This window comes from Terrapene carolina, unplaced genomic scaffold, assembly GCF_002925995.2.
Source record: "Terrapene carolina triunguis isolate 2854851 unplaced genomic scaffold, T_m_triunguis-2.0 Scaffold69, whole genome shotgun sequence".
Taxonomy (NCBI): Eukaryota; Metazoa; Chordata; order Testudines; family Emydidae; genus Terrapene; species Terrapene triunguis.
In genome coordinates, this window is record NW_020664420.1 from 25,754,374 (window position 1) to 25,779,572 (window position 25,199).

Below are 25,199 nucleotides of genomic sequence, written 5' to 3' on the forward strand. Positions count from 1 at the left end.
GTAGAAAGCTGTAAGAGTCATTCTCTCAGACCCAAACTTAGAAGAATCTGTGATTCGATTAGATGCTGAGCATCAGAACCTTCTGAAAGTACTGGCTCTCAAGCACTGAGCATGCAGGGAGAATTAAAGTCCTTTTTTCTGAATACTGTTACTTTAGGAATCCTCCCTTACCTGCAATACATGAATTCTGGCTTCTGCTGAATAGACAATAAATGCAAAATCAGACTCTCATACAACTGATGTGGACAGCTGTTTGATCAGCACTGTGAATCCATCAGGCTAGCCTGTGAGGTAACTGAAAGAGACAGAGTTCACAGTACACGTAAAAGAAAGAGAAAAGAATGTAGGGGTGAGATTTTCAAAAGTGTTCAACATTGATCTAGCTTTGCTCCCTTTGAAGACAATGTATACGGCTACATACTTCAAAGAAGAATAGCTGGTGAACATGTTGTATGTTATTTACAGACACAAATACCTTACAGTGGGTAGGAAGGTCGCCCAACAGGTCTGGGTCAGGTAATTAGAAACAGATTTACAATAACAATAGAGGCACAACATAGCTGGCTGGAGATGGATTATGCAGTGTCTCAGAAGAATACAGCAATGCTGCCATAACAAAATACATTGTATACAATGGGATCAGAATTAGGCCAGTGCTGAGAACTTTTGAAAATTCCATCCATTATGTTCTTCTTTCTTCTCTTCTCCTTTCTGTCTGTTGTTTGTTTTTCTGTCATAGCAGGATTGCTATATTCTTATAAAACAATTCATTGCCCATCTTCAGACAGCCATGTTGTGCTACTGGTGTGACTATTAATCTCATTCTGATTACCTGACCCAAGTATTGGCAAGTAATTACTAGATGGTTGGGTGACCTTCTCACCTATGTAAAGAATCTGTGGCTGCAAACAAGAGACAGTGCATTTACCAGATATCCTCCTTTGATACAAGCCGGAGAAACCTGTAGTTTTGGAACAGAAAGTCCTGGACTCCATTTTCCAAGCACCCTGTAGATGATGACTGTGCTGTCCCTATGATTTTATTACACCATGAAACATTAATTAATGAATAATTAATTAGTTTGTAAAAATCTTTGGCTAAAGACTGTTATAATAATAATTGGTATTTATATTAACATTTGATCAGATTAAGCATTTATGCCTCCCCTCTGCTTATTGGTTGATAACAAGTAGTTTAGTCTCTGATCCATTTTTTAAAAATTCTGTGAAATCAGAATGGTATTTTGCTTTTCTGTATTCTATGTATGTTGCCTAAAGGAAAGAGGCATTCACTGAGGCTCGTGGTGCACGAAGAGGAGTAAAGAAAGTAATGGTTATTGTGACTGACGGGGAATCGCACGACAACTACAAATTAGCAAACGTGATTGAGGACTGTGAACATGAAAACATTCAGAGATTTTCTATTGCCGTAAGTGAAATGATACAGGGAAATTTAGATCTTAAAAGCATGTTTCATCTTTTAAATTGTAATGCCTGTTAAAAAGTTTATTTCACAGCATCTTTATGGAGCTATAATTGTTCAAGAGAGAGGGGTAAATAAGAGAAACTTAAAGAACACAAAATATATCTTTCCAATTTTATAACACATCAGAAAAAGCCAATCAATCCATCCCCCTTGTGTGTGTGTGTGTGTGTGTGTGTGTGTGTGTGTGTGTGTGTGTGTGTGTGTGTGAGAAAGCATGTAAAATCTATTTGTTAAGAGCAAAAGTGAATTGAGTGAATTAGTCTGAATCATCCAGCAACTTCTTCTATCAGGTTTTTAATCATTTTATTCCTCATTGATCTATGCAGTTAGGATACCGAAGCTGCTCTCTCATGGAGGAGGGCAAATCCTATAAGCCAGGGGAGAATGAAGATAAAATTTGAGATTTTATTTCCTATGTGAAAATAACCTATGCAGAGAAACATGAGGTCCTTAAATATTTTTGTGTGTCAACTATTTACTGTAACTATACACTAGAATTAGTCTCATTATATTTAACTAGTTGATTTTTTAAAAAGTACTTGGTTTATTTTTAATCCCTCTTCAGGATCACGTTTCTCTTTACTGCTCCTAACAGGAACACCAGAGTTGTATTGCTTCCAGGTTTTGTAGGCAGAGCAGATAACTGCCAGATCCAAGAATCCATTTCCCTGCTACCCCCACTCATGAACAATGCTATCAGGAAGTACTGTTCCTGCAAGGCCAAGCAGCTCACTGCTAATTGTTTAAATAGTAAACATCAGTGTAACTAAATGGCACAAATCACAGGTTTTTAAGAAGAAAACAATATTTGGTCTTAGGCTGCCAGTGTTTTAGTAGTGGCAGATGGTAACACATGAGGCTTTGGTGGTGGTTTCCTTCATTTAGCAAGAGTTCACCAAATTAAAAATCCCAGGTGGAGCTGAAATGTCATAGTTATTGATGGGCTCTAGCAAAATTCAGGTCTCTATCTGGATCTGTATTTCCCCAAAAGCCAGAGGAATTGGGACCTGGAGATAAGTTTCTGGCCTATCGCTAGTAGTAAATAATACTGTAATCCACGGGGAAAATTTTATCCAAGAATCTAAGAGTGCTTTACAAAGTTCAGTTAATTAACCTTCACAACATCCCTGTGAATTAAGGAAGTCTCCCATTTTGCAGTTGAGTAAACTGAGGCATGGAGAAGTTACATAATTGACAAAGACCTCACAAAGTTGGCAACAGAGCGGGGAACAGAACCTAGCTTTCCTGATTTCCAGTACCATTCTTCTCGCCACCCCCATTGGCCCGGGACGGCGAACCGCGGCCAGTGGGGGCCGCGATCGGCCGAACCTGCCGCGTCAGCAGGTAAATAAAACTGGCCCGGCCCGCCAGGGTGTTTACCCTGGTGAGCCGCGTGCCAAACGTTGCCGACCCCTGGTGTACTCCTTGAAGATACCAGTGGGAACACAGTTGAGCTTTTTTGAAAACCTCACTCTAAATTCACACTTCTATGGAGGTTTCTGGATGTATATATATTCCCTTAAATTTGATGTTTGTGAGAATCTGTTTTTTTGAAGGGAACACGAGAGTTTGTGTCAACTTCTAGACAAACTTTAAAGTTAATATTCATGATCTCACATTACCAAAAGTGCTTTTCTGACACTGTAGGGCTAATGTTAAGTGGATTGAATTAAGCTAAGGTACTATTTCCCAGTATGCACTGACAATCTGCCTAAAATGTGTCTTTAAAATATAATGTGTGAAATATATTCTTGACATTTTTTTATTGCCTTAGATTCTTGGTAGCTACAGCAGAGGAAATTTAAGTACAGAGAAATTTGTGGAGGAAATAAAATCAATTGCAAGTGAACCTACTGAAAAGCATTTCTTCAATGTCTCAGATGAATTAGCTCTTCTTAGTATTGTTGAAGCACTTGGAGAGAGAATATTTGCCCTAGAAGGTATGAAATTTCTTTAAATTTTAATGTATCCTTGCATTATGACTGAAGTAAATAATGGATCACCTGCTCTTGGGGATGTATTTTACTGGGTAAAGTACAATACATTATAGGTTCATTTTTTAGCATGCTGGTCATACAACTGTCTTGCAATACATATCAGTAAGGGTAGATGATGTGAAATGCTATGCTCCGAGGTTGAGTAGATGGAGACAGTAGGCTGGAATAAGTAAAGAAGGTCACTGTATTAAGCACCATTGTGGTAACACACCAACAGTACCAAATCTCTTCCTCCTATATTTATTTCTTTGAAACTTTACCTGGAGTTTGAAGTGTTAAATATAATATAAGACACAATGGATCTCTAAATTTCTCCTGGTCTCATTTTACATTTCACTGGTGTTTGCTGGGACAAGGTGATTTTTGGAAACTATTGGGAAAGGAGTGCATTTTGATTTAAAGGATGAAATATTTTACCATGTCTGTCTATCCAACATTTTTCTGTAGTGCCTCTCCACACAGTAGTATCTGACTACTTCCTAAATGTTGGTTAGTTATTGATTATAACTAAGGCTGTGAGTTTGTCACGGAGGTCACAGATTTCATGACTTTCTGGGACCTCCGGGATTTCTGCAGCGGCTGGTGCCACTCAGGCTGCCCCTGGCGAGCTGCACCAGCCACTGCTGGGGCAGTCTTTGGCCACCAACGCCCCCCCCCCCCCCAGCAGCAGCAGGAGTTTGGGTATGGGCGGGGGCTCAGGGCTGGGGGTTGGGGCGCAGGAGGGGGTGAAGGCTCTGGGTGGCGCTTACCTCAGGGAGGCTCCCTGGAAGTGGCGACATCCCTCAGCTCCTAGGCGGAGGCATGGCCAGGCAGCTCTGCGCACTGCCTCCACCTGCAGGCACCACACCTTCATCTCCCATTGGCCGTGGTTCCCAGACAATGGGAGCTGCGGAGCCAGCGCTCGGGGTGGAGGCAGCTCGCAGGGCTGCCTGGCCACATCTCCGCCTAGGAGCTGAGGGAGGGTGATGTCACCGCTTCTGGGGAGGTGCAGAGCCAGGTAGGGAACCTGTCAGCCTCGACAACTGCCTCCCTCAGCACTAGCTGGGGTGTTGGGCCATGCACTGCCGCCTGCTCCCCCCCAGCACCAGCAGGGGTCGCGGGCCACCCTCCCCCAGCTCCCAAAGTGCCCCTGGGATGCCCCCCCCCAGCACCTGAGGTTCCCCCCAGGCCACCCTTCACCCAAGATTTAGTCAGGGGTGTATAGTACAAGTCATGGACAGGTCACAGGTCGTGAATTTTTGTTTACTGCCCATGACCAGTCCATGACTTTTACTAAAAATACCCGTCACTAACGCGTAGCCTTAATTATAACATATTACTTTGCCACACAAGATAGTTGGGCAAGGAGGTAGAGCTGCACCAAACTAGCCTTTCCTTTTGGAAATGTTCATGGAGTCCAGATTTTTAATAGAGATGATCCTTTATGTAATAATGGCTGCCACATCCGCCATCCAAATCAGCCCACATCCTCTATTCCAATCAGTCAATATTGTGTTTCAAGTGTGTGGCTAGTAACAGAACACCAAGTTGTTTTATTCATCTTAAATTATAGCCACTTTTCAAAAGGATTACATTGCTATGCAGGGAAGACATCTGTATATACTTCACATTTCAATATCTCAACTTTCCAAATAATTAGAATGGGATTGTTTATGGCTAGACCAAAAGATATTATTAACTTTAATGTCACGAAATAATATAAATACAAGAAATAATTTATAAAAACATTTAAATTAGAATTTCCACTATTTAGACACATTTAGACAGCTTGTTGTTATTAAAGCATTTGATTGGATAAAGTACCAATATTTTTAACTGGATTGTTTTAAAATATTAGACAGCTTCTTTCAAGTAAGTGTTATATTTTCTTGTTTTCCTTTCTTGGCTTTTGAAGACTTCTAATTTTCTCACTTTTAAACTTTGTTTATTTGAGGGAGGTGAAATAGTGGCCTTCAAAAGACAAAGGTTTATCTAAACAAAGAGAAAATACCATATGTTGTTACATACCTCAAAGAAAATGTAGCCTTTTCTCCAGCAATTTTCTAATTTCATGTACATTGGATCAAGATATTGAATGTTTTCAAATTGATACAAAAAGACTTTTTAAATAAGCTCCTGTTTGACACAGGAAAAATAAACTTTCACTTGTATGCAAAAATGATGTTCAGGCAAAATTAAGGTTAATAATTTAAACGTAGAGAAGTCAGGAATTGAAAAATTGAATCAATCCTCATCTGAGCTGGGCTTATGTTTTGTGCAGCTAGAGAGATGGGGAGGAAGGTGGCTCTGAAAATTCTTTCCAACCCACTGATTCTGGGCTGGCCAGGGGCTGAAACCCAAGGCCTGTTCTGAGTTACATCACCTGCGGAAGTCCCATAAGGACTTCACCACACCCTCTAAGGGTAAGATAGAGCACTGGTTGTGCTGCATTTTCCTCTCTGTGAGGTGAGTGGGGGAATGGTGGAGTGGAGCTGGCTAGGCTCTATGCCATCTGCACCAGGGAGAATCTTTGGCTGCCCCTTTAGGGAAGCTGGGCTTGGGGCTGAGGGTAGGGACCAAGGTTCTACAGTAACATTGACTGAGGCGCTTGTGGGGTTGGTGGAAGTATTTTTAATAATAAAACCAGAATTTGAAAATACTAAGAGCAAAATCCTACCCCCTCTTCCTTGGCGTGGGAGTTCCCCAAACTCAGCAGAAGCAGTGCAGTCCAGCCGCTCAGAGGCAGCAGAATATGCACTAAGGAGCCCAACTCCCTGGGAACCCCTGTGTACCAATGTGCAGTGTAGTCTGTGTGGGGGCTGGACAAGGTGGATTGTGGATTCTGTAGTCATTGCCTCACACAGAGCCGAAGACACAGCTGGAGTTATTCCAGTCTCAGAGCTGCAGCATCAACCATGGCCTCAATATTGCTAGGGGAGGGGAAGGATTCACTTTGTCCCTGCCCTTGGGTAGCTTCCCTGTGTCAAACACAGCTTCTTGGTTTTGGTGCTGGCTAGAAAGGGTTTGCTAAATGTGCTCTTCTGCAGCACAGCATGAAACTTAATGTTTGAAGCGCCTGACTTTAATGTGTTTAAATTCCAAGTCTAACCAGCATCCCATTAACATAAATCTTACATTGTATTTCCTTGCGGGTTTTGTTTGTTTATAAAAAATGGCAAAGGAAAAAAACAAAGAGAGAGTGCAAAAAACAAAGCCAAGAAACACTGCACAATTCAATTCTGTGCCAGAAAATGCATTTTTGTACATAATCTTTTTCATATGACCCTAAGTCTCATGGCATGGACTGTGGTTTTAACAGCAGTTTTCTGTTTTACTCAACCTTTAGGTTGGCAGAAGTGTTTTTGCACAAAACATCTTTTGTAGAATATTTCACAGTTTAAAAAAACAAATGGAAAATTAGAGTGGGCACCATTCTCTAATCTATATTCACAGCGGTAACTGTAATATAGTCATCTACACTAGAACAGGAGGATCCCACTTTACCACACTGGCCATAGAGAGGCCAGCATGGGGAGTTTAAGGCTAGCCATGGTAAATATTAAATATCAGCCAATATGTAACATTAGAATTTTCTGCTTTTAAAAATTACCTGTTTTCTTCAGACTTAGTACAATATTTAGGTCTTGTGCAATCTACGGGGCTGTGTCTGCATGTATAATACATCGACTGAGTGCCTGTGATCGTGTCTCCCTCTAGTAGCTGACCACAGCAATTAATAGCTTATTGTTGACAAAAAAAATTACTCCTTTTGCTCAAGTGATGGACACCTGTGTTTTATGTACTGAACTTCACAGGCTGAACTTCCTCTGATGCCTTTGGTGACTAATATGCATGTGGCAATGGTTTCTTACAAAGGGGTTTGTTTCACATTCTTTGAGGTTTGCCTGGAGTTAAGGTTCTCAGACTACAGGCAAACAGAGGGTTCTTGCCAAGCAAACCTCAAAGTATGTTTTACAACCCCTTTTTCTCTGTTACCATGGGTTGTTCTCTGGGATGTATCAACCCACGGAATGAGGTAAAGATATTAGTTGAATGTAGCGTTGGGCCAGGAAGCCTTTCTAATCCTGCCATTGATGAAAGGGGGACCGGACAGACTATTTATTCCACTGAGGATATTTGCTGTGCTTCTCAGAAGAGTGAGGAAGCCTACTTTGCCAGTCCCCTAACACTCCAGGTAACAGGAGCTAGACTGACAGCAGTCCCCGAAAATTAAGATGAGGCCAGTTGGCTGCCTCCTGAAGTCTTTTGAAAAGATGCAGTATCATACCAGGCCACCAGATTAGCTCCTTATCCAAAGCCATCTAAAAGAAAGAGTGGGGTGTTGGAAAAGAATAAGGCTCTCAGCCCTTGTCTGAAGCCAGGTCAGCCAAGTCTTGCCTGAAGCTCAGTGAATCTTTTAGGGGGGGTTGGGATTCAAAATCCATTGTGTTTATCCCAGTTTAGGGTTTTGGTGTGGAACGTTCACATGGCTCTAACATTAATTATTCCTTTCTGATAAGGCATATAAACCCTGTCCCTGGCTGGAAGGGGTTAACTGGCAATCTGAGGCTTAACTAGCCATACCCTATCACATCTTAGTTGGCCATTAAGCTTGAAAGGAGAGTTTAAAAAGGGGAAGCCCAACAGTTAGAGGCTGATGGGGAAAGTGGTACAGACAGTCTGTCCTGTGGAAGGCAAGGAGCCTGCCTGGAGACAGGAATCCTGATGAGCTGCAGCCTACCTGAACTGCTAGCAAGGGGAGGAGTGTACTAACCCCTGGACAGTGGTGGTGTTTGAGACACAGGAACCTGCAAAAAGGTGTGGTGAAAATGGTAGAAACTGAGGAACAGGTGGCTTATTGAGCCTGGCTGGACTGAAGAAATGATTGCTTTTCATTAGGGCTGTCAATTAATCGCAATTAACTCATGTGATTAACTCAAAAAAATTAATTGCGATTAATTTCAGTTTTAATCACACTGTTAAATAGAATACCAATTGAAATGTATTAAATATTTTTGGATGTTTTTCTATATTTTCAAATATATTGATTTCTGTTGCAACACAGAATGCAAGTGTACAGTGCTCACTTTATATTATTATTTTTATTACAAATATTTGCACATTAAAAATGATAAACAAAAAAATAGTATTTTTCAATTCACCTCATGAAAGTACTGTAGTGCAATCCTGTATCATGAAAGTGCAACTTACAAATGTAGATTTTTTGTTACATAACTGCATTCAAAAACAAAACAATGTAAAACTTTAGAGCCTACAAGTCCACTCAGTCCTACTTCTTGTTCAGCCCATTGCTCAGAGAAATAAGTTTGTTTATATTTATGAGAGATAATGGCTGCCCACTTCTTATTTACAATATCACCTGAAAGTGAGAACAGGCATTCGCATGGCACTTTTGTAGCTGGCATTGCAAGGTAGTTACATGCCTGGTATGCTAAACATTTGTATGCCTCTTCATGCTTCGGCCACCATTCCAGAAGACATGCTTCCATGCTGACGATGCTCATTAAAAAAATAATGCATTAATTAAATTTATGACTGAACTCCTTGGGGAGAATTGTATGTTTCCTGTTGTTTTACCAGCATTCTGCCATATATTTCATGTTATAGCAGTCTCAGATAATGACCCAGCACATATTGTTCATTTTAAGAACACTTCCACTGCAGATTTGACAAAATGCAAAGAAGGTACCAATGTGAGATTTCTAAAAAGATAGCTATGGCACTCGACTCAAGGTTTAAGAATCTGAAGTGCCTTCCAAAATCTGAGAGGGACGAAGTGTGAAGCATGCTTTCAGAAGTTTTAAAAGTGCAACGCTCTGATGGGGAAACTACAGAACCCGAACCACCAAAAAGGAAAATCAACCTTCTGATGGTGGTATCTGACACAGATGATGAAAATGAATATGCGTCAGTCCACTCTGCTTTGGATAGTTATCTAGCAGAACCCGTCATCAGCATGAACGCATGTCCTCTGGAATGGTGGTTGAAGCATGAAGGGACATATAAATCTTTAGCATATCTGGCATGTAAATATCTTTCAACGCTGGCTATAACAGTGCTATACAAACGCCCGTTCTCACTTTCAGATGACATTGTAAACAAGAAGCAGGCAGCATTATCTCCTGCAAATGTAAACAAGCTTGTTTGTCTGAGCAATTGGCTGTACAAGAAATAGGACTGAGTGGACTTTCTAGGATCTAAAGTTTTATATTATTTTATTTTTAAATGCAGTTATTTTTTGTACATAATTCTCCATTTGTAAGTTCAACTTTCATGACAGAGAGATTGCACTACAGTATTTGTATGAGGTGAATTGAAAAATACTATTTCTTGTTTTTTACAATGCAAATATTTGTAATAAAAATAAATATAAAGTGAGCACTGTACACTTCGTATTCTGTGTTGTAATGAAAATATTAGAAAATGTAGAAAACATCCAGAAAAAAATAAATAAATGGTTTTCTGTTATTGTTTAACAGCACAATTAATCGCGTGATTAATCACGATTAATTTTTTTAATCGCTTGACAGCCCTACTTTTCATATTTTTGTTGGATTTTGGTAACAGGCTCAGAGGCCCTGAAAGGTGTTGGATTTATAAAGTGGTCTGACCAGAGGGCCAGAACACTCCTCTGGCCAGAGTAAGCCAAAGAAGACACTGGGGAAAATGAGGCAGTGTTGCTCCATTACTATATCTGGTCACAAGTGGTGCACTGGAGTGGCAACTTTGCTACATTTTCATTAAAGCTGCCTGCCATTTTTGAGTATTTGAGAGAAAAACAAAGGTTGCACAAATAGGGGTTTTATTGTTTACTTAGCTCAAGTGAAAAATAGCTGGGCCAATTTTGATCAGACATACCAAACATATTTACCATTGGGCTGCAGTGGCGGCCTGGGGCGGCAAGCCGCGGGGGGTGCCCTGCCGGTCGCTGTGAGGGCAGCAGTCAGGCTGCCTTCGGTGGCATGCCTGCGGGAGGGCCGCCGGTCCCGCGGATTCAGCGGCAATTCGGCAGCGGGTACGCCGAAGCCTCTGGACCGTCGGACCTCCCGCAGGCGTGCCACTGAAGCTCTGGGACCGGGGACCTCCCACAGGCATGGCGCCAAAGGCAGCCTACCTGCCGTGCTTGGGGCGGCAAAAAGCTAGAGCCTGTTGGGCTGAGGTCAGTCCAAACATTATTTTAAAACAAATTATAATACAATACGTTAGAATGGATATAATGCACTAGAGTGGAAACAGCTTCTTGTTCTTAACAGTAGCACTAATGACTCAGGCCATTAAGTCTGTAATGTTCATTAAATAACGATGCACAGTAAACTGTGTTTAGTGAACGGTCTAGTTAATTGCATGATCTCATCCCATCAGGTCAGAGTTTTCATTATATTATTTTATACTGAAACCATAACATGTTTAAAACTTAAAATGTCCTGTTTGATAGCTACAACAGACCAGCTGGCAGCCTCGTTTGAAATGGAAATGTCTCAAGCTGGCTTCAGTGCTCATTATTCCCAGGTAAATGGACTGTTTGGATGTAAAAAATATTTTTAGAAGGGAAGCAGCTGTTTATTGGTTAATGCATGGATTTGGAATTAGGATTCCTGGATTCTGTGCACAATTTTGTTACTGGTTTGCTGTATCACATTTTGGAGCTCTCAATAACTCAGTCATTTGTAAAATGGATGTAAAAATATTTATAAGAATAAGTAATTCCCTCACAGTGTTTTGTGAATCTAAATTAATTAATGCTCACATAGCACCATGAAATCAGCAAATGGTTTTCTATAAATGCAAATTGTTGTTATTGTATTTTAAAAGTAAGAGATGTTATGCCATCTCTTGGAAGGATTTCATATTATTAAATGACAGTTTTAACCATAAAATACTGAAATATATAAGTTCCGTATTACTAGAGGTATAGCATTTTTTAATACATTGACTATTTCAAATACAGAAATTCTAAGTGGTAAATATTAATGGAACATCAGTGCAGGGTACTGAAAACTAAGAGTAACCAGAAATCATTAACTCTTTATTTATTTTAGAAAATAATATTGTGCCCATTGTGATGATCTAGACAATGTACAAAATTAAAATGTCAATTAAATACTAGGCCCAAAGGATGGAAAGACCTCCACCCTAAGAAAAAAAATAGAGGCAAAGGAAAACAACACAAAGAGAGAGGGAATGAACTGGCGAGTTCATCAGATGAACTGGCCCATGTGAAACCCCCACAGGTTTGAATGCAGTTAGAGTTTAGCATTGATGAAAACTGAGCAACAGACTTTGTTTCATTTGACCTTGCACAAATACTCTGTTTCAGAAATACAATCTCTCCACTTTTACATTGAGGGATATAAAATATAACATGGTAATTATGATTCAGAGAGATCATTAGCCCTTGCACACAGATATTATCCAGACTGCCAGCCTAAGGAAGGCTTAAGATCCATTTGGTACTGTATATGGTTGCAGTAGCCAAAGGGTCGAACTGCCAAGATTAGAACTTCATTGCATGAATGGATTTGTTGGTATTTCAGCAGACTGGAAATGGGACACCTTTACTTTTTCTGGAAGGCCAGATTGACTCCTGCAGGCACAAAAGATCAGCAGATCCACCCCCAGGGGTTTAAAATCCATCTGGAGATCAATAGAAGCACTGTACTAAGAGGCTACCCAGGAATGGCATTAAATGAGTGCATTTCCCAGCTGGCCTTGCCCTGGCTACTTTTGCTGTCTTGCTTATGCTATCTGGCTCTGCAGCCCTCAGTGGAATAAGGCATATTCCACTTTGCCTTTACTCCTTTGGCCCAAAGTTGTTAATAAAAATGGGATGAAAAGTGACTTCACTTTATGATTGTGAGGAACTACTAATGTATGAAAGGCAAGGCTAAATATTGCACGTATATGTGAAACAAAAATCAAAGAATATCAAAGAAAATCCCGAGATGATGATTATGGTTCCTGTAAAGAGCAATGTTTTATTTTTCTGTATGTAAGGACTGGATCATGCTTGGAGCAGTTGGAGCATATGACTGGAATGGGACAGTAATCATGCAAAAAGACAGCATGGTTTTAATGCCAAGAAATGATACATTTCGTGACAAGTCTTCAGAAAGAAATGAACCTCTTGCAGCTTATCTAGGTAAGAGAAATGATCCTGCTGAAACCTTTGACCTATGAATTTTGTGTGGCCAGCACATCCCTCACCCGCGCCACTTCCCGCCGCCCCCATTGGCCCGGGACGGCGAAACGCGGCCCGTGGGGGCCGCGATTGGCCGAACCTGCCACATCAGCAGGTAAATAAACTGGCCCGGCCCGCTAGGGTGCTTACCCTGGCGAGCTGCGTGCCAAACGTTGCCGACCCCTGGTCTAGACTGCAGTTGAGAGCAAGCTTCCCAGCCCGAGCAGATTGACTCGTGCTAGTTTGGCTCAAGCTAACATGCTAAAAATAGCAGTGTGGACATTACAGCACCAGCGGAGGCTCAGGCTAATCACTTGAGCTCAGACCCAGGGGAGTTGATCCAAGGTAGCAGGGGTCCATTTACCTGGGCTAGAAGGCTCACTCCCAGTTGCAGTGTAGATATAACACCGACAGACCCATGTCGTCGGTGGGCAGGATCGAACCAGGGACCTTTAGAGCTTAGTGCATGAGCTAAAAGCCAACTATCTGTTAGCTAAGGCTGTAGAGCAGACTCATTTAACTCTCTCTAAGTGGTCTTGGTGCCACTAGATGGGACAGAACACCACACCCAGAAAGTGTGTGGGTTACATAGACATACCCTTACACATCTGCTAGCAGGGCCTCGTGGAAACAAAGTTACACTTGTATGTGTTTTTGCAGTATTGGACCTTAAGATTTTGAATCACAGCAATTATTGCTGCTGCAGTCTGTAAATGTTACATCTTGAATTATTTTACTTCTCCTAGGATACACTGTAAATTCAGCATCGACACCTGGAGATGTGCTATACATTGCTGGGCAACCTCGCTATAATCACACAGGCCAAGTTATCATTTACAAAATAGTAGGAGGAGATGTAAAAATACTACAGCGGTTAAATGGAGAACAAGTAAGCATGTATTTCACAGTTAAAATGCAGGTGGAATATAGTAAAAAAAACTGTTCACAATGTAATTTGAATGAAAACTATGGATCAGAAAAGCATCTTAGGGAAATTCATAAAGTATAAGATGTTAACATGCTTACAGGATTCTCCTGTCTACTAAAGAATGCAAAATGGACTTCAACCAACCAGCTATTTCCCCAGGAGAATTCCCCGTGTACAGGGAATCTCAGCCAGTGTATAGCTAGTGGAGGTGGCATAGCCACCTCCTATACCAGCTGCTACTCCTATCCCTGGGGAGGAGTGGGTATGGTAGGGCAGAGCATGGGTGTGATTGAGCTAAATTCCACTACACTTGATATCCCCACTAGTGCAAATTCTGCAGCACCTTGTACTAGTGGTGAAAGTTACAGTAGGCCCCCTGCTGCTTTAAATTCCACTGGGCAGCCAGGGACCAGAGAATCACAACCAGCTTCACTGCTGCCATTGTCAAGTATGCCTGAGAACAGCTCGGATGTGGTTGAGAATTGTGATATTTGTATATTGAAGGCAAGAGAGACCTTTTTAATACTCATCCAAATTTCATACTGTGTCATCATAATGAACTTTTATTATGATTAAATTTGTAAAGCTTATACATTAGTTTAGTAGAAAGCTAGAGTCTAACTGTGTTCTTGATACACAATTTCAGGTATATCATGCAATCTTCTTTTAGATGTGTGCACACACACACAGATAAACACACAAACACCCTACATTAAAAGAACATTTAAGTTACAAAGTTACGCACTCAAAATTTAGGAGATATCCAAATTAAGGTTATCTGTGCAACCTTAATTCAGGCTCTGTGTGCATATGCATTGTGATACAGTCTTTAATTACATGATTGCATACATTTTTTTTCCACAGGTACACTGCACAAGATGGATGTCGCTCATTTTATGAACAGCTATTCAGTATTTTGTTTTCTTCATTCAGTGTGTGGCCCCATATCTTATTTATTGTACGTTACTCAAACCTCAATTTTCCAGGACCTCATTCAACTACCTTAACCATGAGTAAGGCTGCAAGTCTGTCACCGAGGTCATGGAAGTCACGGATTCCGTGACTTCCTGCGACCTCCGTGACTTCTGCAGTGGCCGGTGCGGCTGACCCCAGGGCCGCCCGAGCAACTGGGGCAGTCCCGGGGCTAGCCACACCAGACACTGCTCGGGCGGCCTGAGGCCAGCCACCCTAGTTGCTGCTGGAGCAGCCCCAGGGCCAGCCACACCGGCCACTGCTTGGGCGGCCCTGGGGCCAGCCGCACCGGCCGCTGCTTGAGTAGCCTGCAGTTCCCAGGCCACCGCACCCCCAAGCACCAGCTGTGCCCCAGGTCACCCACCCTTGCCCTGGAGCACCAGCAGTGCCCCTAGCACACACCCCTGCTGCTCCAGAGCAACAGCAGTGCCTTGGAGCACCTCCTCCCCCCAGAGCAGCAGCAACGCCCTGGAGCCCCCCCGAGAGCACCTAAGATTTCATCGGGGTATTTATAGTACAAGTCATGGACAGGTCATGGGCCATGAATTTTTGTTTATTGCCCGTGACCTGTCCATGACTTTTACTAAAAATACTGCTGTGACTAAATCTTAGACTTAACCATGAGTCACTCCTTTCTCATCCTGTAATCCCCGGCCTCATTCACTACACATCTTCCAACTTCTGCAGCAAATAAGAGAGGGGTCACTGCACAACCCTGATCCTTCCTCAGAGCAGGTCCATCTGGTGCACTGAATGAGGCAGGAGTCCTCTGGAAAAACTACTATGTGGTCATGTAATTAAAGACTATATCAAAATACAAATGCACAAGGGGCCAAATTAAGGGTGCACAGGCAACCCTAATTCTGGCATTTCCTAGCTTCTGAGTGCTTGGCATTGCAATCTTATTAATAGCCTTTAATCAGTTTTTTTTGCGGGGGGGTAGATTTCCTAGGTTTTTAAAAAAGCAAACTGAAACATCAGAAATTCCATCATATGGCATCATATTGACATCCACATGGTTCATCAGCTGAGTTGGGACCTTTAGATCCACTGTACAGCCTCTTGAACTCTTAGATCTCAGCCTCTTGAACTAATGGAGTAAAGGATAGCAATAGCAGATTGTCATCCTCTATGTGGAGCAGCCCCAGAGGGGGATGAGAACACACACTGCCAATGAGTGACATAGATACTTGCTGACAGCTGAGGAATGGTGAGACTCAAGAGTCTTGAATTCCATTCCAGGCTTTGAAGGGAAGTGTACTCTAGTAGTCACAGAACCTTCTGCCTGTTTTCTTACCCAAGCTTGACCCTTTCTGTCCTGTTTCCTCCCATCTGTACCTGTCCCAGTCTTTACTCTTCCCCCACCCCCAGCTCCTCATCCCATCCCATTCTCCTTGCCTTCCCAGTCTCCACTCCTCAGGCTTCTCATGGTATTCCCAGTCTCTTTGTCAAGCCAGCACCACGCTCCCCTTCTCTTCCCAGCTCCACATCTGACCTGTCCCACCTGGATCCCAGTGCCACTCCCCATCCCCCCACACACATACAGAGTTTTCCTCACTGGCTTCCTGTCTCCTTGTCCAAGCAGTGCCAGCCTCCCCTCCATCTCCCCCGACACCAGCTCCTAGGCCCAGTCTCCTTACCCAACAAATACTAGACTCTCCCCCCACATCCCAGTCATAGTTTTTTCTCTTCTGCCTCATGATGCTCCTTGTTCTAATATGCTCCTTTCCTTTCCCCCAAGTCTGGCTTTTGTGCGCTCTGGATTTGTGTCAAACAGCTTCCTCTTCCATGCTGTCTGGGTACCAGCAGAGAGGGTCACTGAGAGCACCAGAGAGGCAGACTCCTCACTGTTACTTCCAGAGCACCCCATTCCACAGCGGCAAAAGCAGGAATTATAGGGAATGTCTGGCTTTGCTCCCCATATCCCTGGGCTTCAGCATGCTCATTTTCTTTGTGGGGATGGTGTATGAATAGTCTGGTCACACGTAGGAGTTATGGAGGGTGGAGCACTAAACTAATTCTCTACTAAAACTAAAAACAGATATTTTTCAAAGGCTTATAATGTGTCCAAATTTGGGCAGATTTTCACAGGAAGAGCAAAAGGCACATCCCTGACAGAAAAGCCACTCCCTACCAAATTTCAATTCCCTGCCCCAAAGCAAGGGGGGTGCTAAAGCAGTTCAAGGGAAAGGTCCCCACATTTTTTCTAAAGGGCAAAAAAACATATTTCTCTAGTCTGATTCTCAGAAATTGGTGAACCATTTTGGCTGAAATTTTCCAGAAAATGCAGCTTAAGGCAGAAACCTCACTTGTAAAATTTCAGCCCAAATGGTTAATGTCTCACAAAGATATATGCAACTGAAAACAGGGTCTTATAATGGGAAATGTTGAGCCTCTGTAATATTAGGTAGTGCTACCAGTCTCGCCTATAATAAATATATCATATGTTTTTATTGCAGATTGGGTCATACTTTGGGAGTGTTATTACTACAGTTGACATCAATAAAGACTCATTTACAGACATTTTGCTAGTTGGAGCTCCTATGTACATGGGAACTGAAAAAGAGGAACAAGGAAAAGTGTATGTGTATTCTTTGAACAAGGTAACAGCGATACAGTTATTGGCTGGGGAAAAGGGATATGCTCGTTAGTTTCTTTGGATCCCTTATTTGAACAAATAATTTGATTAAAATCTTGACTTGGGGATACTCAAATGACAGAAGGTGAGGGAGGTGGCCTACAAAAAGAGGAGAAAGAAAAAGATTTTTTTAATGACAAATCTTGTTAAATTACCAGCACACAATACAGAGTAGATCCAAGGAATCTAAAGTAGTATTTTATATGGCTAAGAAATGCATCCTCAGTAGAGCTGGATGAAAACTGAGCTCAGCCCCCATTCATACTACAACTTTCAACCAAGTTGTCAACAAATTAGGGAAAAACCTTGCTGTACCTGTGGTTTCCTGAGTTAGTTACAACTGCAGTGTGAATGGAACTTGTTGAGTCTTCCTGCTTAAAGAGGAAGGATGATTAGATTGCTAGCCTGGGTCAGGGGAGAATGGGTTCAGTTCCTTGCTCTGCCACATACTTCCTGCTTGACTCTGGGCTTGTCCACATGGGGACACTCAGGGAAATTAATCTAAATTAATGGTTGAAATAGATTATTAGTTAAACCACATTAAGCCCCTTTGTGGACACTCTGAATCAGAAGTTAAATGGCCTTTAGCTTAAGCTAAATCAAATTAAGGCTGCTTTAATTCTGAATCAAAGTGTCCACACAGGGGTTTAATCTGGTTTAACTAATCCACTTTAAATTCATATCTTTAGTTAATTTAAGTTAATTTTCCCGAGTGTCCCCATGTAGACAAGCCCCAAGTGCATCCATAAAATAGGTGTAATAGTGCTCCCATACTTTACAGGGGTGCTGTTAAGATGAACATATTAAAGATTGTGAGGTGTGGTGATATTACATGATAGGGCCCAGGTAGATTCGGATTCACTTCGTTCTCTAACTTTGCAATGATATTCCTGAATGTTCTTCTTCAAATGATAGTCCATGTGGATTCCATTCTTGAGGCACATGTGCCCTATTCAAATAAGATCAGATTCTTTTGACCAGCAGTGTCTGTTGGGGCTATGCCTGTGCCCTAGATGTCTTCATGCTCCCCTATCCCCACTCCCAGTCATAAAGGGTACTGAGAGCCCGACCATCCCTTAGTTTTTTCTTACTGCCCAAGGCTGTGAGATAGAACCCTTGCAGCGTCTGCCTGCATCTCTATGACTGTCGCAGTTAGCGTTAGTGATTTGTTAGTTATGAGGTAGTTAGTTAACTTTTATTTTTTCCAGTGGCTTAAAAAAAGAACATTTTTATTAATTTTCCTTACACAGTTAATTGGCTCAGGGACCCAGTCCCCCAGTAATGGGAAAGCTGCATCTTCGGAGTTTAAGACATGCTCCTCGTGATGCTTCTGTGCCACTCACCAATAGGCACTCTAAATGCCTGATTTGTTTAGGTGAAGGGCATATCCCTGACCATTGCTCAAGCTGCCGCTCTTTTTCCAAGCACACTCAGGAGGGATGCCAGCCTAAGGTTATATTTTCTGGAGTAGGGATAGGAAAGAGCCTCACTCCAGAGATAAGGATATCCTCAGAACTGGGTCACAATTGTCGACATGTGTTAGGGCTTGTCTTGAATTTTGCAGTGGAAGGGCAGCCATTGGCCTAAGATGGATTCCTCTGGACTCCGATGCCAGCAGTACCAGCTAAATCTAAATCCACTGACCGCCTTTCCTCCAGTACTGACTTTTTGATACCCACAGGACCCAGTGAACTGATATCATCCTTTTTGACACCTATGGCCTATTTGAGACCAAGTGAACCTGGTACCAGAGTCCCCCCTGCTGACTCATACAACATCAGCTGTGCTAACTAGGCCTTCAGTCACTGAAATTACAGGACCACATACAGCTATGCAGTACCATCTACTTCACCTACCCAGATAGAAGGGTGCAGGAGCTCCCTAGCACAGCAGAATGGGAGCCCCACCACTGGAGGAGGGGTATGTCTTCTCCATCATAGAGACTCATTTCCTGTTCATCCCCCTCCATGGGAATCACACTGAGAGTCAGGGAGGGATTAGACAGTGAAATTCATGGCCAAGACCCTTGACATCTCACTGGAAGCGATGCAAGAGAAGTCACACAATCAGCTAGATATTCTGTACCATTCCATATCTGGTAGATTCACCATATGTGTTAATGAGGGACTGTTGCAAGGACGAGGGGCAGACTCCAGCATCAATATCTGTCACTTCAAAGAGGGTGGATAGATGGTACCAAGTTCATTACAAGGGCTTTGAGGAAGCCCCTCACAAGGGCTACTATTCACTTCTGGTTCCAAGCTCACTTGTCATAGCAGCTATTCAGGAAAGATCTAAGCAGAAAGGGCCTTATAAACAACACCAAGGGAAAAGGATCATAAAAGAGTGGATCTGTTCAGCAAAAAAGTCTACTCCTCTGACTGTTTCCAGATATGCATTGCCAACTGCCAGGTGCTTCTGGCAAAATGTGACTATCTGCCCTGGGACAATTTGTCCCAATTTATAGAAAGACCTCTTGCAGGAGCACACGGAAGCTGGAACTTCCCTGCAAGCTGCTTTGGATGTGTCTGAGACATCTGCATACATCATGACCACACTGGGGGCAATGAGAAGATCCTCCTGGTGCTAGTCACTGGGGATACCAAGGGAGGTCCAAATCATTTGAGGATTTTCCATTTGAGGACTGCAATCTCTTCAACTCAAAGACCAACAAGTCCTTCCACTCATTAAAGGACTCTAGAGCCACTTTGTGTTCTCTAGTCTAGTACACACCAAAGAGAAAGCAAGCCAGACCTCAAGCTTCCTTCAGCCAGCATTCCTGTGCTTCATACTGCTATTACCCAGAGGGGGCTCTGGCGCTACCAAGGAAGAAGTAGAGGTTCCAATGCAGATGACCCACTGCCTCTGACAGATATGACACATTTGATGTCTTTCTCTTGACAGCAGCTTTCACACCACAGTCAGAACCTTTGGAGATTTCTACCCTTCTCCTCCCCCACTTTGCCTCTTTCGGTAACTGCCTTCCTTTTTTTCAGTAGCCTGGATTGGGATCATCATGGACCAGTGGGTCCAAGAGCCTGTCAGTAATGGATATTTGCATACAATTTCAGTCCCTTCCTACCCTCCACCCCCTTTTCCCATCCTCTTCAGGGACCCCTCACAAAATACCATTGAAGCAAGAAGTGGACTCTCTGCTGCATCTCAGAGCAACAAAACAGGTACCCTTAGAGTTCAGAGGTAGGCTGGTTTATTTCTACAATAGTATCATTCCAAAGAAGAAAGAAGGTTCAGTGTCTTAACTGCATATTTCCTATGAGTCAGATGTATCTCACATTTCTAGCAGGAATATCTCTGTATAAATACAGAGTCCTGCCCTTTGGCCTTTCCACAGCACGAAGGGTACTATCAAGTACTTGGCAGGTCATTTAAGGAGATGTATCTCATTGACAGGTTGATCTGAGGAAGATCATCCCCAGCAGGTAACAAACTCAATTCAAGTAACATTACACTGGGCTCAAAGTCAGTGAAAAATCCACACTAACCCTTAATCAAAGCATAGAGGTCATAGGAGTCACATTAGATTCTAGATCAGAAGAGCTTACCTCCCAAAAGAAAGATTCCAAACGATAGCTGACCTCATTAGCCAACTTCAAGCTCATCCAAAAACCTCAGTAAGAGCATGCCTCATACTTCTGGGACACATGTCCTTATGGTCCTATGTGACAGCTTTACAGACTTTGCCTATGCTTCATGCAAGGGTGATTGAAATCAGTGTCTACACAGCAGAGAGTCACAGTTCCACCCTCAAGAAATCCTCTCCTCATTAGATTGGTGAAAAGACATCTCAGGTGTGCAAGGGACACATCAATGTACCCTTTTCTGAAACGTACCCTTTTCTGCATGTCAACATACCAAGACTCTGGTGACGGATGTCTCATCTCAGGGATAGGGGAATCATCTAAATCACTTTCAGACACAGGGCCTATGGTCAAGAAACTGGTCTGCACAAAAATGTCCTGGAACTCTGAGCTATCCACCTGGCATGCAAACCATTCCTGCCTCTATTCCAGGGATCCACAATGCAAGTGCTGACAGTCAACATCACACCTATGCATTATGTCACCCAGCAGTGGAGGAGCCAGATCATCTCTGCTCTGTCAACAGGCTATTTGGTTCTGTGTTTAGTGTATTCATCACTCAGTTATGCAACAGGCCCTGCATCTTCCATGCATTCAGAACTTGCTCCCATATCACCTCAACAGACATTTCTCAAACTACCGCAAGTAGTACCAGTTCTGGTATTTGGTCTGGTGAACTCTCAGTGCAGTTCCTGATCACGTTGCCTGCTTTGCCCGACATAGTCACACAGCACAACAATCAGATCCTACATCCAGATCCACTATTGGGTCTACACCTGACAGCCTGGAAACTGGCTAGCCGACATCCACTGGAAGAAAGTGTTCAGTAGAAGTTCAGAACATTCTGCTCCAAAGCAGGAAAGCCTCAACTAGACTGACTTTTATAAAGCTAAGTGGAAGAAGTCTTTTATTTGGGCGTCTCATCACCAGCTCCCCAACAATACCCATGTCAGCAATATTGGACCATTTCCTAGCCCTGAAACAATTGACTTTCTATTCAGAGTAACAATAATATCTATGCATCACCCTCCTATCCAGGGCCATGCTGTGTTTTCTTACCCTGCAGTGACCAGATTCCTTACAGGCCTCTTTCATGTTTTTTCTACAGTTCAGGAGCTCCATCCCACTTGGGACCTCAGCATAATATTAATAAGATTGATGGCTTCCCCCCTTTGAGCCCTTAGCAACCTGTTCTCTGTACCACCTATCTATGAAGACTGTCTTTTTAGTAGTCATTACATCAGCTTGAAGGATGGGGTGACTCAGGTCCATAGGTCGGTTCTTCTATACAGTGTTTCATAAGGACCGCTTTATTCTCAGGCTCAGCTTCCTGCCCAGAGTTGTTTCAGAATTCCATATGAACCAATTTATTAATCTCCGAGTTTTCTTCCATGAGGTTAACTCAACCCTAGGGGAAGTTATACTTGATGTAATAAGGGCATTGTCAAGACAAAATCATGCAGGAACACACGTAGGCTGTTTGTGACCTTTGCTTATAGGGTTAAGGATCTCACAATATCATCATAGAAAGTATCAATATGGGTCTCTAAGTGTATAAGAGTATGTTACAGTTATCCAGGTTAGATCCACCTAGCCACATTGCAGCTTATTCCACTAGAGGTCACGCAGCCTCTGCTATCTGATTGAAGAATTTCCTTATTTGTGAAATTTATAAGGCTGGCAACATGGAGTTCAGTCCACACATTAACAGGTATTCTTTGATACAGGCTTCCAGATCAGATGCCTACTTTGGTAGGACTGTCCTGCAGGATTCCTAGTGTCCACCTCTACACAAACAGAAAACTGCTTGATGGCCATCACAAGGGGAATCCATATGAATAATCCTTTGAAGAAGAAAGGATGGTTATGTCCCTTACAGTAACTGTGACTCTTTGAGATGTGTTGTCCACATGGATTCCACAACCTTCCTTCATTCCCTGCTGCTATAGAGACCTACTCCTCTGGCATTCTTATTGACAAATGAACTGAGGGATGGTTGGGCACGCTCTGCCCTTTATGCCCTCAGGTGGGGGGGCTTGAGGACATCTAGAACCTGACACAGCCCCAATGGACCCTGATGACCAAAAGAATCCAATCTTGCATTCATGGGGTGACTATTTCAGGGCTAGAAAACAACCCATACTTACCAAGACTGGAATTACAATATTCAGGACAACTGCCATTTGTGATCCAGAATAAACCTTGTTGTATCTTTCCGGTTCAGGGAACTTCTTTTGGAGAGAATACTTGCAGCAGCTTAAAGGGTTAAGTGGTTTAGTTAAAGTACCATACAGACACTATTAGGATGCTGTGCCTTCCTATGGCCCATTACTTCAGACAGCTGTCACAGACAGACAAACACACTGCAAATCTCTCCTTTCCTGCTTAGAGTCAGCATGGGAGCCAGAGTTTAGGAACCACAGCTTTTCACCATATATAGAATAATATTTTAACACCACATGGTTTCTGTTAAGTGATTTAACTTTGTGTAATGTATCTGTTTGTCTTGAGTCCACGTGCTTTTAAAAGCCTGCTTTGCTGTAAAGTCGACAGCAGTCCCTAAACATTACATTTATCCTTTTCACAGACAACATTTGAATATCAGATGAGCCTTGAACCTATGAAGCAAACTTGCTGTTCATTGTTAAAGCACAGCTCCTGCAAAAATCACAAGAATGAACCTTGCGGTGCGCGCTTTGGGACTGCAATTGCTCCAGTAAAGGACCTCAACCTTGATGGGTTTAATGATATTGTAATAGGAGCGCCTTTAGAGGATGATCATCGAGGAGCTGTGTACATATATCATGGCAATGGCAGTAATATAAGGAAAGAATATGCCCAGGTAGGAGTCTGTGATAGAGTGTACAAACCCCACACTGGGCTACAAGGTGTTAAGGGACTATTTTGGGTGAAGCCAGCCCCGCTCTGCCACACCTGCAGCAAATGCTCCATCTGCTGGAGGAATTAAAAGGCAGGGAATTAGCTCATTTAGGTGGCAGATCTGGAGGTGAGCTGGGTGGCAGATCTGCAGCTAGCAGAGCAGAGCAGAGGGAAGCCTAAGACTCTGACACAGCTGCCCAAAGGGGTCCTCCCTGAGGGAAGGGAGGACCCACCTCGGAGACAACCAGTGAAGGAAGTATCCTGTGGACTTTGCACACTGGTAACCCCCTCTTACTTATTGTGATTGGGTTTCCCCAACAGGGGAAAGCCTTGGACTAAGCTGATCCCAGGGGGTGGACAAGAGGAAGAGGCCCAGGGAGGACAGCTTTAAGCAGCCTGGGTTTTCAGATTACTGGTAGCCCAAATGGTCCTGGGTTGGAGCCTGGTGGAATGGGAGAGCCTGGGCTCCCCTCCCTGCAATCCCCTTGGCAGTCAGAAGTTGCAGCCATGACCACTAGGCCACGCTCCCCAAGTGAGGACCGTTACAGAGTCAAACATATAGATTAGCAACAGTTATAAGAACAGTGTGTTTTAACAGACATCCTTTGATTAGGGTGGAGTCATTACTCCTTTAGGGCTTGATCCAACGCCTATTGAAATGAGTGGAAGTCTTTCCATTTACTCTGGATTGTTTCTTTACTACAGCACTCAATCCAACTGTAACTGTAACTATTGACTTCAGTCAGAGTTTGATAGGCCCCATTGAAGTCAATGGGAGTTTTTTCACCAACTTCAGTAGGGTCAAATTGTGACCTCCGCAACCTCAACAGCTTCCTTTTAAGAATGCTAAGTACAGTTAAACTCATTCTGACTTTACTAAATTTGACTATTATAATCTATTGTTATAAAACACTTTTTCTTGTTTTTATCATGTCTTCTATTGTGTTTTCATTAGAAACCTTCTAAATATGCTCTGTATGGATAGATAAAGGAGACACTTAACAATTCCTAAAGGATCCAGTGATGCAGCTGGGCATTTTATATTGTGCTCATCACCATGATAACTCTTTTAGAAGGTCTATAACAGGGCGGCCAAACTTACTGACCCTCTGAGTCACATAAGACAATCTTCAGCAGTTCGAGAGCCAGGGCGAAGCTGCCGGGGCTCGGGACTTCAGCCCCATGGGAGGTGCCTGCCGGGGCTTCAGCCCTGCTCCTGTTGAAGCCCCGAGCCCTGGCACGTGTACCCCGCAGAGCTGAAGCCTCGGACCCCACTGGGCAGAAGCCCTGAGCCCTGGCAGGTGCACCCCATGGGGCTGAAGCCTCGAGGCCCCGCTCCTCGCTGGGCAGAAGCCCCTACCCCACCACCCCACTGTAAGACAGAGGTCCTGAGCTCTCCCCCTCCTTCCCACCAGTCTGGTAGGTGGAGAATGGGGAGGTGCATGGGGGGGGGCTCCGTGAGGTGCACTTTAATGGTAAAAGAGCCGCATGTGACTCACAAGCCACAGTTTGTCCACCCCTG

The 25,199-nt window shown here is 43.1% G+C and overlaps 1 protein-coding gene across 1 annotated transcript in view; it reads left to right on the forward strand.

Moving 5' to 3' along the window:
* The window catches only part of ITGA1 (integrin subunit alpha 1), a 110,470-nt gene that overhangs the window by 53,949 nt on the left and 31,322 nt on the right, over positions 1 to 25,199 (forward strand). The window contains exons 8-14 of the mRNA XM_024210125.2: positions 1,278 to 1,428; positions 3,260 to 3,425; positions 10,918 to 10,991; positions 12,477 to 12,621; positions 13,407 to 13,549; positions 17,020 to 17,163; positions 23,385 to 23,639. Coding sequence (XP_024065893.1) covers positions 1,278 to 1,428; positions 3,260 to 3,425; positions 10,918 to 10,991; positions 12,477 to 12,621; positions 13,407 to 13,549; positions 17,020 to 17,163; positions 23,385 to 23,639 — 1,078 coding nt within the window. The remainder of the gene's footprint in view (positions 1 to 1,277; positions 1,429 to 3,259; positions 3,426 to 10,917; positions 10,992 to 12,476; positions 12,622 to 13,406; positions 13,550 to 17,019; positions 17,164 to 23,384; positions 23,640 to 25,199) is intronic.